The sequence below is a fragment of the Ochotona curzoniae genome, unplaced genomic scaffold, assembly GCF_017591425.1.
Source record: "Ochotona curzoniae isolate NIBS_2020 unplaced genomic scaffold, NIBS_Ocur_1.0 contig_3037, whole genome shotgun sequence".
In the NCBI taxonomy this organism is placed as follows: domain Eukaryota; kingdom Metazoa; phylum Chordata; class Mammalia; order Lagomorpha; family Ochotonidae; genus Ochotona; species Ochotona curzoniae.
This window is the reverse complement of record NW_024465699.1, coordinates 1,573,228-1,589,316: the sequence shown is the minus strand read 5'-3', so window position 1 is coordinate 1,589,316 and position 16,089 is coordinate 1,573,228. Positions and strand designations below refer to the sequence as shown.

Here is a 16,089-nt window from a genome sequence, read left to right as displayed (position 1 = left end):
TACAGCGTGTTTCTGAGGTTTGCTGTCAGCCGTTACATCTAGGTGTGTTGGACAAGCAGCATACTCTTCCGCTGTAAACTGTTACCCTGAAAAATCTGCTCTTTCCCAGCAACTGGGGTATTTGAAGAATCACTTCTGAGGTTTGAGTTCACTCAGAATCTCAAAGTGTGTATGGTTATTTGGTTAGCTGCTCACTACAAATTTTGCTAATATTCAGTTTATTCTTTTGACACAGAAAATGTGCTTTCTGTCTCCCTGCTGAAGCATCTTAAATGGGGAGAATTCCTGTGCAGATGAATTGGAAATATCTCTACATTATCGCATAGAAGAGATACTGCAGAATTACTGGCAAATTGGGTGAAAAAAGTTGAAAAAAAAACAAAACATGAATTTCTGGGCATTTATATGCTTTAAAAAATGGTATTTTTAAAAGCAAAGTGATTTTTTTTTAACAACATTAAATGAAATGTTATCTTTTATCCCTAGGTTTCTGCAGAATCTGCAGCCAAACATTGAATTCCCAGTATGAGTATCCTTCCACTTTGTGGTGCTTCTAACCATGTTGAAACAAAATGCCTCTTGGGAACAGCCAGACACCTAGAATGGCTTCATTCTTTACTAATGGAGGAAACCTCAGCTTTAGTTCCAAGTAGATTTATTGAGCTGATTCTATCTCTCTCTGAAATTACAGCAAAAAGATAATTGGATTGAAAATATCTATTTCCCCATAAAAGTTAAATTGGAAGTACATACCTTGATTTAAAACTCTCCGGTGGCATAAGTTCCAAAGTGTGAGTTGGTCCATATAAGTTTACAACATACAGTTTTACTGTTGGATTCACTTGACCTGCCTTGGAAAAAATGAGAGTTGGAATACAAGCATATTAAGCATTAGAATATATTGAGAGAAAAACAAAGAAAAGATAGTTGATGCATTTACTTTCTTGCATTACAGTGGGAAATGTGTAATTTCTCTAAAGTAGAAGAGATTTTAACTTCTACAAGTTGATGGCTTTCAATTGTTCTTGCAGATTGCTGCTTCTTAAGCATTTTAGCCAAACAATTACAGGTGACAAGCTATCACAATGACTCTGTTACACAGTGTCTCTGGGTTTTGTCCACAGCATGGCACCACGATGGTTGCAAAAAAAAAAAAAAAAAAAAACCCAAACAAAAAAAAGAGCTAGTGCATCAAGTTGTTGTTCATATTATAGAAATATGAATTGCAATGAGATGCATACTTAGCTAATCTAAAACAAAAATAAGGAAACAAACATGAAAGGAAAATGAAGGAGAAAAAAGAAATCAAGAAAGCAAGCAAGAACAACAAAAAAAAAACTTATTCAAACCAGATACATTATGCTTAAGATGTCTAATTTATTCTATTGCATTAATATCCTTGGCTTCTCTTTCAGACTTTACTGATTACTAAATGGACTGACTCATTTGTACAACTGAACACTGGGAGGTGGGCAGACTGCCCTCTCTGAGTCCCTGGCATTAAGACTGGAGAGGCAACACTAAGGATGTATAATTTGAGTTCAGTGAATCAAAATTGCATGAAATCAATAATAACTAACATACACAGCCATTGGGACACTTCTGGCCCATGGTATATGCCCATGGCATTGCATGAATTATCTCATTAAAGTCTCCACTGCAGACCTAAGGCATAATTATAATCATTTTCTAGATGACATGGAGAAATTAAGTGAACTGTGCCAGGTGAAATATCTCATAACACAGAGAGTTACTGTGTAAATTTAGGATTCTTTTAACTGCAGAGTTGCTGCTGTGATCTTCTTGCAGATTTAGTCAAAGGGGCCACCACCGTGATTAACTGGCAGGCAGGAATGGGAACTCTGACCGACATAGCTCAAGCAGTAGGAATGAATGGATATCCGCGTGACTGTCCAGATCAGTTGCTTACTAGTGGTTTCTGAACACTTCATCATTATCTTTATTGTATGGCTCTTACTCTGAAAGAGGGCTCTTTGAAATATACAAAGAAGATTAAAAGTGAGAGGAATTAGACAAAAAAAAATTCGATTCACCAATAACAAACATTCATGTTCAAAGAATTGGCATTGCTGGAACCTGGAGTTCAATCGAGCCCCACCCCCACCCCCTGAGAAGCACAATCTGCTTCATCAGTAGTCTAAAGTGTTCTTCAAGGCCTATTTCCTTGAGGTAGCATGAGAGACTCTGAATCTGTATGAGCCACACATAGGAGAGAAATTTGTGCAAAAATATAAGGGAATCAGGAAGGGAATTCATAATTCAATAAATTATGACTGCTAGCATTTCAAATATGAGGTCCTTGGTTTGAATAAGTGCTCTTTGCTTTGTTCTTGCTTGCACTCTTGATTTCTTTTGGGGGGATGCTATGGGAATGGCTCCTGCTGGACAGGGGTTTCTGGAAGATAAGCTAGGAGCCTGCTTCATAAAGGCTCTAGGCTCAGAAGCTGTAAACATTTTCCTTTTGCTCCCAAACCATCCAGGGAATAAGCACAGTTGCCATGGGTAATTTAGGCTTCTTTCATTCTTAGGAGCTCCATTTCCCACTATTTTTGTTTGAATTGGGTTATTCTGGCTGTCCCCGAAAACATCAGTTTTATCCATTTAACTTAGTTTGGTCATTTTTCCTACTGGATCAGATGTAGTAAAATTAAGTTCTGCACACTGTAATTAACACGTGTCCTCAAAGTATGGATTCTGGCCCAGCACTGTCAATAAATATGGCCTGGGACTTTAGAAACACAAGCATATGGGTTGCTATCCAGACCTACATTCTGATCCAAATTCAGAGTCTCTGGATGTGGGCTTAAAAAAAACACGTATCAGTTACCTAACAAGATTATCAAATGAGTATGCACATTTTGACAAAATATGTTGTCTATCTATCTATCCTTCTATTTTTCTATCTACTCCACAGTCTATTCATTGTCAAAGGTTTGCACACATCAGAGACATATATGGGCATTTAGAGCTTGCTAAGCCACAGATCACTGTAGCTCACTTTTACCCTGTTGTTACCTTCAGGTTACTGATAGGGTGATGTTTGGAATCTGCATTTGAAAAAAAAATCCAAGTTCACTCTTTATTTATTACATATTAGGATCCCATGCTAAACCTTGTCTCCTGCTATTTATGCAATGATCAAAAGTGAGACAAATACCTGTATGGAATTCTGTCATAAGGGCTAACTTTTGAGTCAGACATTTCTTGTCAATAACTAAAAATATAGATTTACTACACGGACTAGCAAAAAGCTTTGTATAAAGCATTGAAACTGGCATACACTGGTGAATTTAAAATTAATTAGTATTAAGATACCCAGCCTTCTAGCTAGAAGTTTACGTTTATGTGTTTTAATCATTCAAGAAACAGATTAATGCAAAGGGGAAATTAGATTTTATCCTACTGTGAACTCTCACCCATGATGTACAGATTTGAGACATACTTTCTCAAAGCTATTATCATATCTTCAAGCTTTCTTTGTCACAGTGTAAGTTCATGGCTGCATGCCCTTAGGTCCCAACAAACTTCTACATGGACATAAATTAAAAGTTGTTTTCACATGTGGCCACTGTTTAAACAGGAAATAAGCTGCTCAACATCAAGCTCTCCTTAAAATTCAGCTCTCTGGTGTTCTACTATCTTAGATTTTTATCTGTCCATGGAATTTTGAAATTGAGCACACATTTCATGTTCATTTAAGCATTTTAATATTTGAATTATTCCAACAGTTCACCAGCTACAGGAATGCATCTGTTTGCCTTTAAGGTCACATTTGCCACCAAGAGTGCAAATCTGCAGAATTCCTCCTTCAGTGGTTCTGAATCACAAGCTTCAGTAATAATTAACCTTATTTCACTGGCAACTAAATTGTCATTAAATGAGATAATGTTTTAATTAAGAAGATTAACCTGAGGTTACTGAGATAGAACTGTGCATCTCTATTGTGCTGAATTGCTAATGAAAGGGTATTTTATGTATTCTAAATCATGCTGAATTAAGTAAAATACAAATATAGTTATTTAGTGTAAGTATTTCATTAGTAAGTCTGACCACATTAAGTATTTGCCCAAATCACTTTAGTTTAGTCTAAACTAAAACACAATTTAGGATGAACTGCTTCAATTTCTATAGTACTGATTTTTTTTCTTTATTATGGTGCAAAGAGCAAAAAGAAGCAATACATTTGTTATGAGAAATAAGCATGTTTTAACCTGAGTAGAGAACAGTCTGAATGTGAAAGTCACATGCTCAATCTAGTATGGAGAATGAGAACCGAAACACAGATGAATCCTGCCATCTTAATTTCATGAAGAGCTATTCCTCCTAACATCCATTGAGTTTTCATTGTCTTGGCTTTACAAGCTAGAGTATTGGACTTCTTTCTAACATTATTCAGGGGAAGCTATTTCCAAACACTCAGGCGTGCATCCTGCTAGGAATTTCTGTTGCAGGAGTGAGATTCATAATGTGACCAATAATGCAGCTCAGCCATGAAGAATAGACAGAACAAAGCAGTACTGGATGACTTGACAAGCAGATATTTTGATTCCAGTTGCATCCTGTCTGGCTGCTAAAACACAACTTGACCTTGTGTAGTTTTAGGAAGAGAAATGGAAGGAACAAGCTGGTGTTATTTTTCTTGTCTCTCTCATAACTGTGCATTTTACAACAAGCAGTTTAGCTTTTAGAACGTACATTTTCCTATTTATACAACAGACGTAATTGTGACCAAGATCAAATGAGGAAAAAAGTTTTTTAAATTCTTGAAAAAATGGCATATTTTGGGGGATATATATATAATGCATCCAATTAATTCTTACTAATTAACGCATATCTTTACTATTAAGCAATGGCAAATAATTAGTTGTATAATGAATTAAAAATAATAAAGAACTAACAGATTTCCGATTACTCAGCTGTTTTGGTTTGCCTCCATCTTGTCAACTATAAGACCCAGGAGTGCCCATAAGTTAGAATTAGAGGTGCATTTCTGAATAGGTAACACAAAAGCCTGACTAAAACCTGTGTGTTTTTTTAAGTACATCCAAAATGATGCTGTTCTTGGGGAATGGAATAAAAAGATGTTCTTCCATGAGACTCACACGAGTATCTTTTCTTTATTACTCTGAACATAGCTGCATATCTCAGTCATTAGTTCTCCAGTCTCTTAAATTTCCAGGTGAAGTTCATTATCACATAAATCAAATAATGTGAGATTAAAATATTTGAGAAATCTTTAAGGCTTTTTGCAGTTGGGGATGAAATAGGGAGCAAAAAAAAAAGGTGCTGGGATCTATTCAGCCATACACTGCATTACACACACACACACACAAAGTTGTTAAATCTGTAATTAGAGAACTATAAAAAATGCTTGGTGTTCTGATAAAAAATATTTTGATGAATAAGATTGCTTTATGGTTATGTCAAATTTTCATTTTCTCCTGAAGAGCACTGAGCATGTGTCTTCCAAAACACGTTTATAAAAGATCCTAAATGTAGCTTCTCAAAATTATATCACTTGCTGACAGATGCAACTAGAATCAAAACATCCCCTTGTGAAGTTGTGGTATTTTCCAAGCCAGATACCTCATCATCCAGCTTCAAACACCACAACCCATAGAAAATGGCCAAACCCAATGAAGGGCTTCAGTTGCTCAGTGTGAAGAATGTTAATCTTAGTCCAAATTCTCCATTTTGGAGTTGTTTTTTTCTTGCTCTTTAGATAGTCTCAGTGCAAAGGATGTGTGAGCAACCATACTTCCACTCTTCGTCACTCCTCCCTGCCCCCCGCAGGCTCAGAGTAAGGAGTGCGCTGAAAATCTGACCAGGTAATGCAATGCACAAATTCAAAGGTAGATAATCTACCATACCTGAGAAAACAGGCTGCCACTCACAAAGAAAATTGCTTAAAAATGATCTCTGCATAAAAATATCATCTTCTAAGCAATTAAGAGCTGAAATGAATAATGTAGAATATTAGAGTATTTTTTTCTAAAATATCTTATGTGAATAATTTATAGGGGTCTCATTCTATGCCTATTTCTTTATAACATAAGCATGAGAATAGAATTCTAGAAACAGACCTTGAGTCCTAACACATGGCAAATGGAGCACCAAGTATATCCCAAATGTTTTAGACCCTGTTCCTAACAGCTTCAGAGAAAAGTGGAAATAATCGCAGCCTGAGCAGGATTGTTCTATTCTCACCAAGAGATAAAACTCTGTCTTCTCTTCTGGCTGTCATTCATTGCTTTTGACCCAATACTAGCCTTTCATAAATTAAGTTCCCCTGTTTGTTCCTCCCAAATAATGCTCATACTAATTCTAAGAAATCCTTTATGCTTTGCTTATTCTTTATTGAATTTCTTCATGCTTAGTGTCTTCTTCACTGGAGAATTTTTCTGCTTAGTCAGTTTTTATAGGAATTTTATAATGTACATTAACATACTGTACAGTAATTTATCCAAGGAATTATCTCAAAAAGTTTTTTAAATATCTAGCAACTTTCAACTTATTTGAGTATGAGTGTTCCCTTCCTTTGTAATAACCACTCACACCCTCATAACACGGCATTACTTTATTATTTTATCAGTTTATAGTTTATATTTTTTTTAAAAAGTGTGACAGTAAAGCGTGAGCTTCAGAAGAAAAGAAATACAATAAAAATGAAAGTTCCCACATTCCTGTATCATTTTGACATCTTGATACCCAAACACTGGGTCTAGACTACTAAAAAGTTGGAAATGATGAGTCCAGGAATAACAGAAGCTTCTATTTCCCCCCAAAGACACCCTGCTCATGAACAAGTGCTCTATCAATCAAGTAAAAGAGAACACTCCAGCACACTCATGTTACTTACCTTTGGATAGGGATACTGTTTCCCTTTGGGATACAGTGCGCCAGTAAACCGGGGAATAACCATATTAGGCACCAGCGAGTCATTTATCATCAGGAAGGCAAGTCTCTCTCCATCTGGTGACCACCAGTGGGCGATGTGAGAATGCAGAATCTCCTCTAGAACAAATGAATGTCATTTGAAAGTAACTGTGGAGATGTGCGTTCAGTGATCTACAGACATTAGTCCCGGAAATCATCATTGGGTATGTGTTCTTTCCAGACAGTGTGCTCTATTTTTATGAATTCCCCTGAAAATTCTGCATGTATGCATGCTTTCATTGCCAGGAAGAGCAGGTTCAAAGGAGAAAAAGGATCAAGAAATGGAATCCAGATTTCATGGACTGTTGGTAATGTGTGCACAGCAGATGAAAGAACCGTCACGGTAAATGAATAAGAAAAGTACTTGAAAAGTGACATATAGGCTATATCACACATGTCATCATTCAATCATCTTGGCTTGCAATCATGTTTCTATTCTCTCATCATCAAACAAGTGGAGGACCTAATGAATTATTGAGTGATTTTAAGCTCTAGGGAGATAGGATAAGGAATATTCTTGATATTTTTCATGTAACCTAACAACTGATATCCACTTAGCTTTGGCTGCTTTCCAGTTCGGAGAGTGTACCTGCAGAAGCTATACCCAAAGGATCTCCAAACCTTCCACCCACCACAGGATGTGATCACTGTAATGCATTTGCAGATGGTTATAGAGAGAAAAAAAATCAAATTACTTATTCCCTTGGCTCCATCCCACAAGGCCAATTCACACAGGCTGGGCACTTGTAATGATGTCACTACTCCTGTGATTGCAACCTCTTCCCCACAGTTTTCTCCATTGTGTCTGGCACTAGATGATCTGTATGATGACAGATATAGTAACATCTTGGTTGTTATGAGCTCAGTTTGCATCATTGTCTTTCTCCTTTCTCCTTTGTAAATTGTTTCTTTGTAAATAAATCTGTTTGATTGAAGTTGCCAATATTTTCATTTAAGAAGCCTGACAGATCCAGTTATTCATATCAGAGGGTTATCAGCAATCAGCCCTTCAAAATTGGAATTTGTGATCTCTCTCACACACATAGACTCACAGAAATATAAGGGTGCACTCATATGTGGAATGCCATACTCATCTTCCTAGGAACCGCAATATGGAAAATCTCCAACAAAAGTTGAAATCATGATTATTCAATGATCTGTGATAATTTCATGGAACAAAACTCAAAGAGGAAAGCCACTGAGAGAACAAATGCTTGTGGTGCTGAGTGCTTGCAGCAATGGTTATCTCAAAGATTCTGTAGTGCCCGTGGTTCTCCTGACACCCCAGCAAGGCACACAGGGAAAATTAGGAATTTGAAACCATGGTTTTGGAATCAGTAATGTTTATAGATAACAAATAGCCAAGAAGGCATTTTTGGAAAAGACTTTTTCTTCCATGTTAACAGTGAAGATATAGCTGAGGGTTAAGGAAATACAGAAAAGATATAAAAGATACAACTTTAGTAAGGGATTCAGTTTCATTTGTTCTTTCAAGAGAATGCAGACATTGGGGATACTATGGCCCTGACACTTAGTATATTTGGATAAAATATATATAGTATAATTGTGCTTTCTGGATCAATATCCTGAATCATACATTTTGTACCTGCCTACTACAGTACATGTCAAATTCAATGGCCAAAAAGTCTAAGCCTCAAAATTGTCTCTATACAACAAAACTCCTCTAGGTAATTGTAGAATACAAGAGACAATTTTATGTAAAAATTCAAGAATCTGAAACATCAGAGAATTTTCTAGAGACATAGTATACTAGCACTCACAGGTGTATCTCTTCTAACATGGGGGAAATATTGTTGAAACAGCATTTAAACAAAGGGAAATATTGGCCCTTTGGATTTTGATGATGATAAAACCTCATTTGCATGGATATTATATTCCTAATATCATGTAAAGTTGCCCAATGACCAATTCTACTCATAATTATACCTGAGCAAGTCAGGACTTTGCAACAGAGCTTGGCCATGGTCCAACCTTCCTTCATCCTCTAATTTGTGACCCAACAGATGTAATGGTGATAAAAGTATCTGGAACTGTTGGGACTCCCCATTTGAAAATTATAGCCCAGGCATAATAAGTTGTAGAGAAATTCCACTCTCAGGGTGATAAGTACTGGCTATTTCCAAAGGAACTCTCAACTGGACTTTGGTAGGAAATAATTAGCCACTGACTATGCAATGCAAGCTGTTCATTATGTACCAGTTTTTGCCTGATTCACTGACCAGAATCCACACTGGCAGAGAAGAAATAAGTCCAGGGTTGGATTTTATGCAGGGCTGCATGTTATACATGAAAAAGCTGGAACCAGTTTGTTCTGTACTACGATCTAACTTACAGAGGAACTGAAAGACAGTGATAAACAATAAATCCAAAGAATTTCGAGCAAACATTTGTCTACTTTCTGTATGAGACCTGGCTGGAACCATGGATTTATCCTAATTCTTGCATAACAAATAATGCAACATCCTGACAGAGGAGCTTGGGGAACTCCTCTGTCAAGGACACAGTCCCTGCAATTGAGTACAAGAAACAAGGCTGAGAGCAGCACAGACTAGGTCAGGTTAGAGAACCCATTGCCAAACATGTCAGACAGGTTTGGGGGCTGGCCAGGTTGGGCCAGTTCATGACACACACTGGTAGGTCTGAGAACCAGGACAGGGTGCAAGGTAGGCCTGGCTGGGCTATAACACCAGTTAATTCACATTATGGCCAGTCCTAGGAACTAGCTGGTCCAGCCCAGGCTTCAGTACCCATCAGCATTAGCTGGAACTGGACAATGACCAGGCCAGGCCAGGCTATTACACCCAATGGCAAATGCTTAAGTGAGGCAACCCATACCAGATCGCTGTGCATCACCCACAAGTACATGTGAGACCCTGGCAGTGGGGCATGCAAGCCTGGTATGGGGTTAGTTGGGAACTTCCCTGATGAGCCACTTCTCCTACTGATGGACTTGAGAACTGGCATCGAGGCAGACCAGGTTGGGCAGCACTACAACTGATGGCATCACAGCAAATTAGGTTAGGGGAAGATCCAGGCTGGGTTTAATAATTGTACCCATTGTTGCAGGCATAGGCCAGAATAAAAGCAGGCAAGTTGGGCTTTACCACAGCAGCAGCTGGCAAGTGCTGGGACTGGTGGCAAATCCTGACAAGCTAGCTTGCAGAACTACCTTGAGAGTGTAAGATCTGGGACTGGGATTGGGCCCAGCAGAGAAGCTGTAGGCACCTCTTTGATGCATTGCATCTCCCACTGGTAAGCTTGGGAACCCGGGCTATGGGCAGGCCTTGATAATAGGGGTGGCTGCAGCAGGCATGAGTGTGGGTTGGATTCTGGGGTTGGTTGGGTTGAGCTGGGCTTCAGTGCCCACTGATGTGCTAGAGAGCTGAATGGGATGTGGGACAGACTGGCACAGTCTGCTGCACAATACAGGCCAACACAGGAATCAGAAGTAGGGGGCAGAGGCGGGCCTAGTGTGGGGCTATCAGGGTCATTATGATTAGGCTGCTATTCCTGTTGGTGTATGTTAGGGCCAAGTGTGTGGTGGCTGGGTGGGGTTGGGCCTCAGCACCACCAGTTTACATAAGAAAATGGGCTAGAGAAAGAACTGACCCAGCAATTGAAACTATAAGTGTATGCATAGGCTGATGTGGTAAATGAACAGATCTGGACCTCATACTGGCTAGCACACATGAGTCAGGTCTTGGATCACTTCAGACACAGTTTCTTTGGGGATCTCTTCAACTCATCCACTGGACTCAGAATCCCAACCATGGGGTAGAATCACAGGATCTGTGCTCTGCAAATGTCAAAACTGGGCCTCCTCAGTGGAAAAGACAGAGCAGTGAGGGCATATCCAGAAGCACATGGATAATTTCGCAGTCTATTGGAGCCTGCAGGGGACATCTGGTACCATAACAGAGGAAGGAGGGCAAAACAAATTGGTCAAATTTCCCAGCCAAATATTGCCCACAAATATCTGGGCAAATAGAGAATCGAAAGTGAACTATGTAAGCCAATGAACCTTGGAAGAATTTCCTCATCTTTGGATCAGCAAGATTGCCAACATTTCAGAACTATCAAAACCACTTGAGCAGAACCCTCAGTTCATGCTCTGTATCGGGTCCTGGGGATGGCCTGAGTGGTCATTCCTCATCTCTGGATGCAGAGGTGGTTGAGAGGCTGGGTGTGGCTTTCCCCCGTCTCTCCCTGCTTCCCCAGATACAGGAAGAAGAAAAAGAAAATTTGGAAACAATAATCTTACCCACTTTCCCTTAATCCTTGACTTTCTCCACCGTAATCAGCTATGCAAACATTATCGGAAATAAAAGTTAAAAATAACAATACCTCTCCTGAAGAACATTTTTTTAAGTACAACTGTAAAAGTAATGACAAAGATTTTAGGGAAAAAATGAGCAAATGGAGTTATTTAAAGAGGAAAGTTGTTTAAAAAAATAAAGGTATCAGCACTGCACTGGGTGTCTACCAGAGTGTAGTCATTGCAGATAGATACAAGAAACAACCTCCGTGAAGGATGCAGTTCATGTCAGTCACTCTGTGATACCATCACCTTTTTCTGCCAATGCCCATGGCCATCCTGGAGATTTTCATATCAAATCCTTTCTTAGCAGCATCAGATGATTACATATTGACAGGTGGACTTAAAGGGACAAACACAGGGTCTGGGAGTTGATTTTTCTCTACGGCCTACAGTTTTATCAAGCCCTTACGCATAGACTTACAGAGACTCTAACCTGTGACTGTAATAGCTCACAATAAATTTCCTAATACGACAGACACATTTTGTGTTAAAAAATGGGTGGGGGAGGTCCAGTGTAGAACATGGTCTCCTCATGTTCGCTCTTGTTTCTTTGTATCTTGATTCTCGGAAAAATAATTTCTCTGCTCTCCCTCTGTTGAGAGGGACCAAGGTGTTGACGCGGGGACCAAGCACAAGATGTGTCCTTACTCTATGGTCAGTCTATACACAGATTAAGGAGGTGAGGGAGGGGAAGAAATAATGACTGCTTTATGAACACCAGTGATTCACTGGACGCCTACGTTTCACGTTCTCTAGGAATTGGATTAAAGGTTTGCAAGTCCCACATTGGCTGAAGAAGAATGTCTCCAGCAGGAGCATAATATCATTTCTGTTGTAGCATGCATTAATTAGGAACTCATTGCTTTAACTAAAATTTATGAGGGGCTTCTTATAAAAGGAAAAAATAAACAGTAGGGCTTTCCGTTGCAGGTTCACACAGTCTGACATGGATCAGTCCCTATTGGGAATGTCTAGTAAGTGATGCCAGAAGTGATGGAGGCTTGCAAGGTGTGAGTTTAGGCTGAAGAACAATCATATGGCTAAACTAGGAAGTAAAGAGAGAGAAACTAGACCCAAATGAATGTATGCAGTGAACCTTTCAGAAACAACCGCCTCCTGAGAACACACAACCCAGGAAACTAAGACCTCATATAGGGTCCACCTGCTACCCAACATTATTACATTAAAACTCCACCCTAATCCTTCAAAACCTTCAACAGTTTTCCTTAAGCAACCACTGACATTCAGTTTCTGTCATGGAGTAGGTGAAAGAAAGTGACTACACACTTTTGACTTCTCACAAGATATTCTAATGCCACATTGTTCAGAAGACCAAATTAAAACTTTTGGACAAATCATCTTTTTTTTTCTAAGATAGGTTTTTCTTAAATTCTACCTGTACTTATTTGACTAAGCAGACCGTTTATTTGACTATCCTTATGGAAATAAATTTATGTCTTTAGACTTTTGTAAAATACATTCAATGTTCATCATTAGTTAAAAAAAAACACACACACACAGAAAACAGTCAGAATTTAACCACCGATCTTCTCTGCCAATGGAAAAAAGTATCATTACTAAACTTAGGAATAGAACCAGGGATCTATTTTAGAACTCAGGAGATTTTCAAGTACATCTTTGCCTAACGATGGTCAATGAAGGACTGAAATTGTAGCATCCTAATTAAGAATGAAAAGCAATAACATGTGACAAAAATGATTAGCTGGTCCATCCTTCAAATAATCTATCTAGTTAACAGGCTAATAAAAATTAACAGAAAGATGAATGGGCAGTTGAGGAATACTTAACAACTAAGGTCATATGATGAATTTGATTTTTCTCTTAATATTGACATTTTCTCTACCTTCTTGTATGAAAACGAAAATACAAGCATATACTAGAAGTTTTCTATCCATTTACTGGATGGATATCCCACAGTGGAACAATAACAATTAGGATTTTTTTTTTTCTGATGTGGAGGGGGATGGAGACTTGTTTTGGCAATACAAACGCTTAATTTAAAGACAAAGAATATGCCCATTGTCTCTTCCTTTGTGATAAGATTTGCCAAAATGTAACCCAGGCAATTTAAATGAAGGATGATAGTGGATAGAAGTTTTTTGCTCGGCTCCAACCCATTTAAGTCACATCAGTCTAGATGTGTTTTTCTCAAGCAAATCTCATTCTTTTATTACTGGAAAACAAAAGAAAATGATAAGATTTTTTGCATCTAGTTTGCAGTGACTGCCTCCCCTCTCTACTTCAGGAGTCAGTGAACACACAACTTCTATTTCTTGTCTAGTATGTGGTTGACAGACTCGTGTTTAAAGTCTCTCAGAATTATTCTCTTGTAAACATGCCGTTTTTATACAGTTGTGATTCTGATTCATATAAATAACTTATGCAGTTGAGGAGATACAAGATACGCATGGCCGACTGAAGATTAACCATACCTGTCAAGGGCATACTGAGTATAAATCCTAAGTCCAGTGTGATTTGAAGTTAGAGAGATTCCGCTGATTAAAGTCAACTCTGAATTTCTAAGAAATGTGTCTTATCACAAGTGCTGCCCTATAAATGCTAGCAGTTCCCAATCGTAAGCATGACCCAGATTTGAGGATGTTTCTTTAAATCAGAAATTGTGTCTCACCTACTGTTTTGATAATGGATGGATTTGCACTTGCTATTCTTCCCTACAAAAGTGTTACTATTCAAAAACAATACACGCAAAGATCCATGAAACTATCTTCAATGACTAACTGGAGAGAAAGATAAATGCATGTATTTTAATACACATGTTTTTAAGTCATCTCGGATAAGGCACACACTTCTTTAGCCACAACTATCTGGGATATTTATTTATGGGTTGAAATGTCCCCTGTTAATTATATCATATTATTCACATATAAATTGTATTCCATTTGAATTTACTGTAGGCTTAGGGTCTTCATTTTTATTACTCTGATTTAGAAAACCTCACTACAGAACAGATGGAGTTTGCAATACATGTGGTTTTATAGCAGACTCTTAAAAACACAGCCTCAACACACAACATTTCCAGGAAACGAAGATCCCACCATTGTGGTAAGATTAATGTCCTATTCTGAAAACTGGCCTGATTTATTCTATTTGTAGTTTACCAATTTAGACAGATAGGATTTTCTGAAGATGTTACTGCCCGTCCTGGGGGCATGTGCAGGATTTTTTTTTTTCCTCCTGGTTTTCTGTGTTTCACTGACAACTTTCTTGAAAGAACTGCCTCTATTTATAAGTTTCTCATTTCACGCTTTTTCCTCCATTTACTGCAATTTTATTTCTGACTCTACCAACTGAATGGTGTTGTTGCTGCTAGCATTACCAACTATCCAGAAGCAGAACTAATAACAATTTTGCTTAACCTCCAGGGACTCAGTACCACTGTTAATCCTCTCCCTTCTCAATCCCATGGCTGCTTCCCCTGGGATAATACTTTAGTAAGTGCTTAGTAAACCCTTATTAAATTAATGAAGGGAGGAGAGCCCATGGCTTCTTGAGAAGAGGAAAAATAAAGTACTAATAGGCATTTTGCACTGTTTTACTGAATGAAAAATGTGCACTTACCAATCTATTGATGTGGATAGTGATTATCTTGCATCCCCCCCACCAGCTTTAATCTTTTCTTTTGTTAAGATAAATGCAAGGAGTATTTATAAATTATCTTAGGTCCCTCAATTCCCTTAGATTTAATTCTATTTGAAACTCCATTAGTATCTGACACATTCTTTTCATATTTCTGTTTTTCCATGCTCTGCACGGTTTCCTTGGTTAAAAAGTTGTCTGTAGTTTATCATTTTAGTAAGTTGGAAGTTGGAAATAATTAAAACAGAAACACTTACTCCTTCTCTTTATATTCTCTTCATTTAATGGCTAATCGATACATGCACTTCATAGTGAAGGACTGAATTTCAAATAATATTCTCTTTACAATTTCAGCACGTCAAATTTTATAATTCATTTAGACATATTACTTCCATTGTTTTAGATGTTGAAATGACTAGAAATGAGACTCAAATTTGTTTTTTGTTTAATACAGTAAATTCTTAACAAAAGCTTTTCGAAGCTGTGGCTATGGTAACCCTTAACATTAAGAGAGGGAAGATCCTATTGAAATGCCAACGCTGCCCTCCATTAGCCTTTTCCATGTCACTAAGTGATTGTATTCCCTTGCATTTTGAGTATTAAATCAAATGCAGATGTGGAACTTCTTACTCACCAAACATGTGAGCCATAAACACTGAGCTTAACCTAGACGGCACAGTCTCTGTTACCTCGTTCTCTTCCAGAAAGCAACAGATCCTGTAGTTTAGCTCAAATGTTTCTGTCACTCATTTGAATCTTTTCATCCATACCAGGCTATTTTTTCTCAGCCTAAATGTACACCATCCTTTTTCTAGATAAGAAAATTGCTTTTTTTCAAACAATGATCTCTAATTTCTTTCCTTAAAATAATCTTCAGTCTGTAATTCCCATAATCTATATGATTCTTCCCCATCAGGACAGGGGCCCAGGTTGTCTTGATCAGAGATCACACCAGCAACCTAAAGCCAGCCTGCCTTAGTACATGCCAGTTGATGCAGCTTTTCACTGATGCTGAGGAAGACATGACATTCCTTGATGTAGCATGCCAGCAGTCTACAGAAAGGTCACACACCCTGCCTCTTGCTCCTCTTCACCCTGAAATCTGCTTTGTTAATGTCCATTCCGTTTCTGCCACCAACTGCATCTATTTATATGGGAGAGCTCATTTCCTTTCT

At 38.2% G+C, this 16,089-nt stretch overlaps 1 protein-coding gene across 2 annotated transcripts in view; it reads right to left on the bottom strand.

Moving 5' to 3' along the window:
* The window catches only part of DPP10 (dipeptidyl peptidase like 10), a 1,236,914-nt gene that overhangs the window by 96,276 nt on the left and 1,124,549 nt on the right, over window positions 1–16,089 (bottom strand). For both annotated transcript variants that reach the window (XM_040979106.1, XM_040979105.1), the window contains exons 9-10: window positions 6,881–7,035; window positions 754–851 (exon numbers count right to left, since the gene is read on the bottom strand). In XM_040979106.1, coding sequence (XP_040835040.1) covers window positions 754–851; window positions 6,881–7,035 — 253 coding nt within the window. The remainder of the gene's footprint in view (window positions 1–753; window positions 852–6,880; window positions 7,036–16,089) is intronic.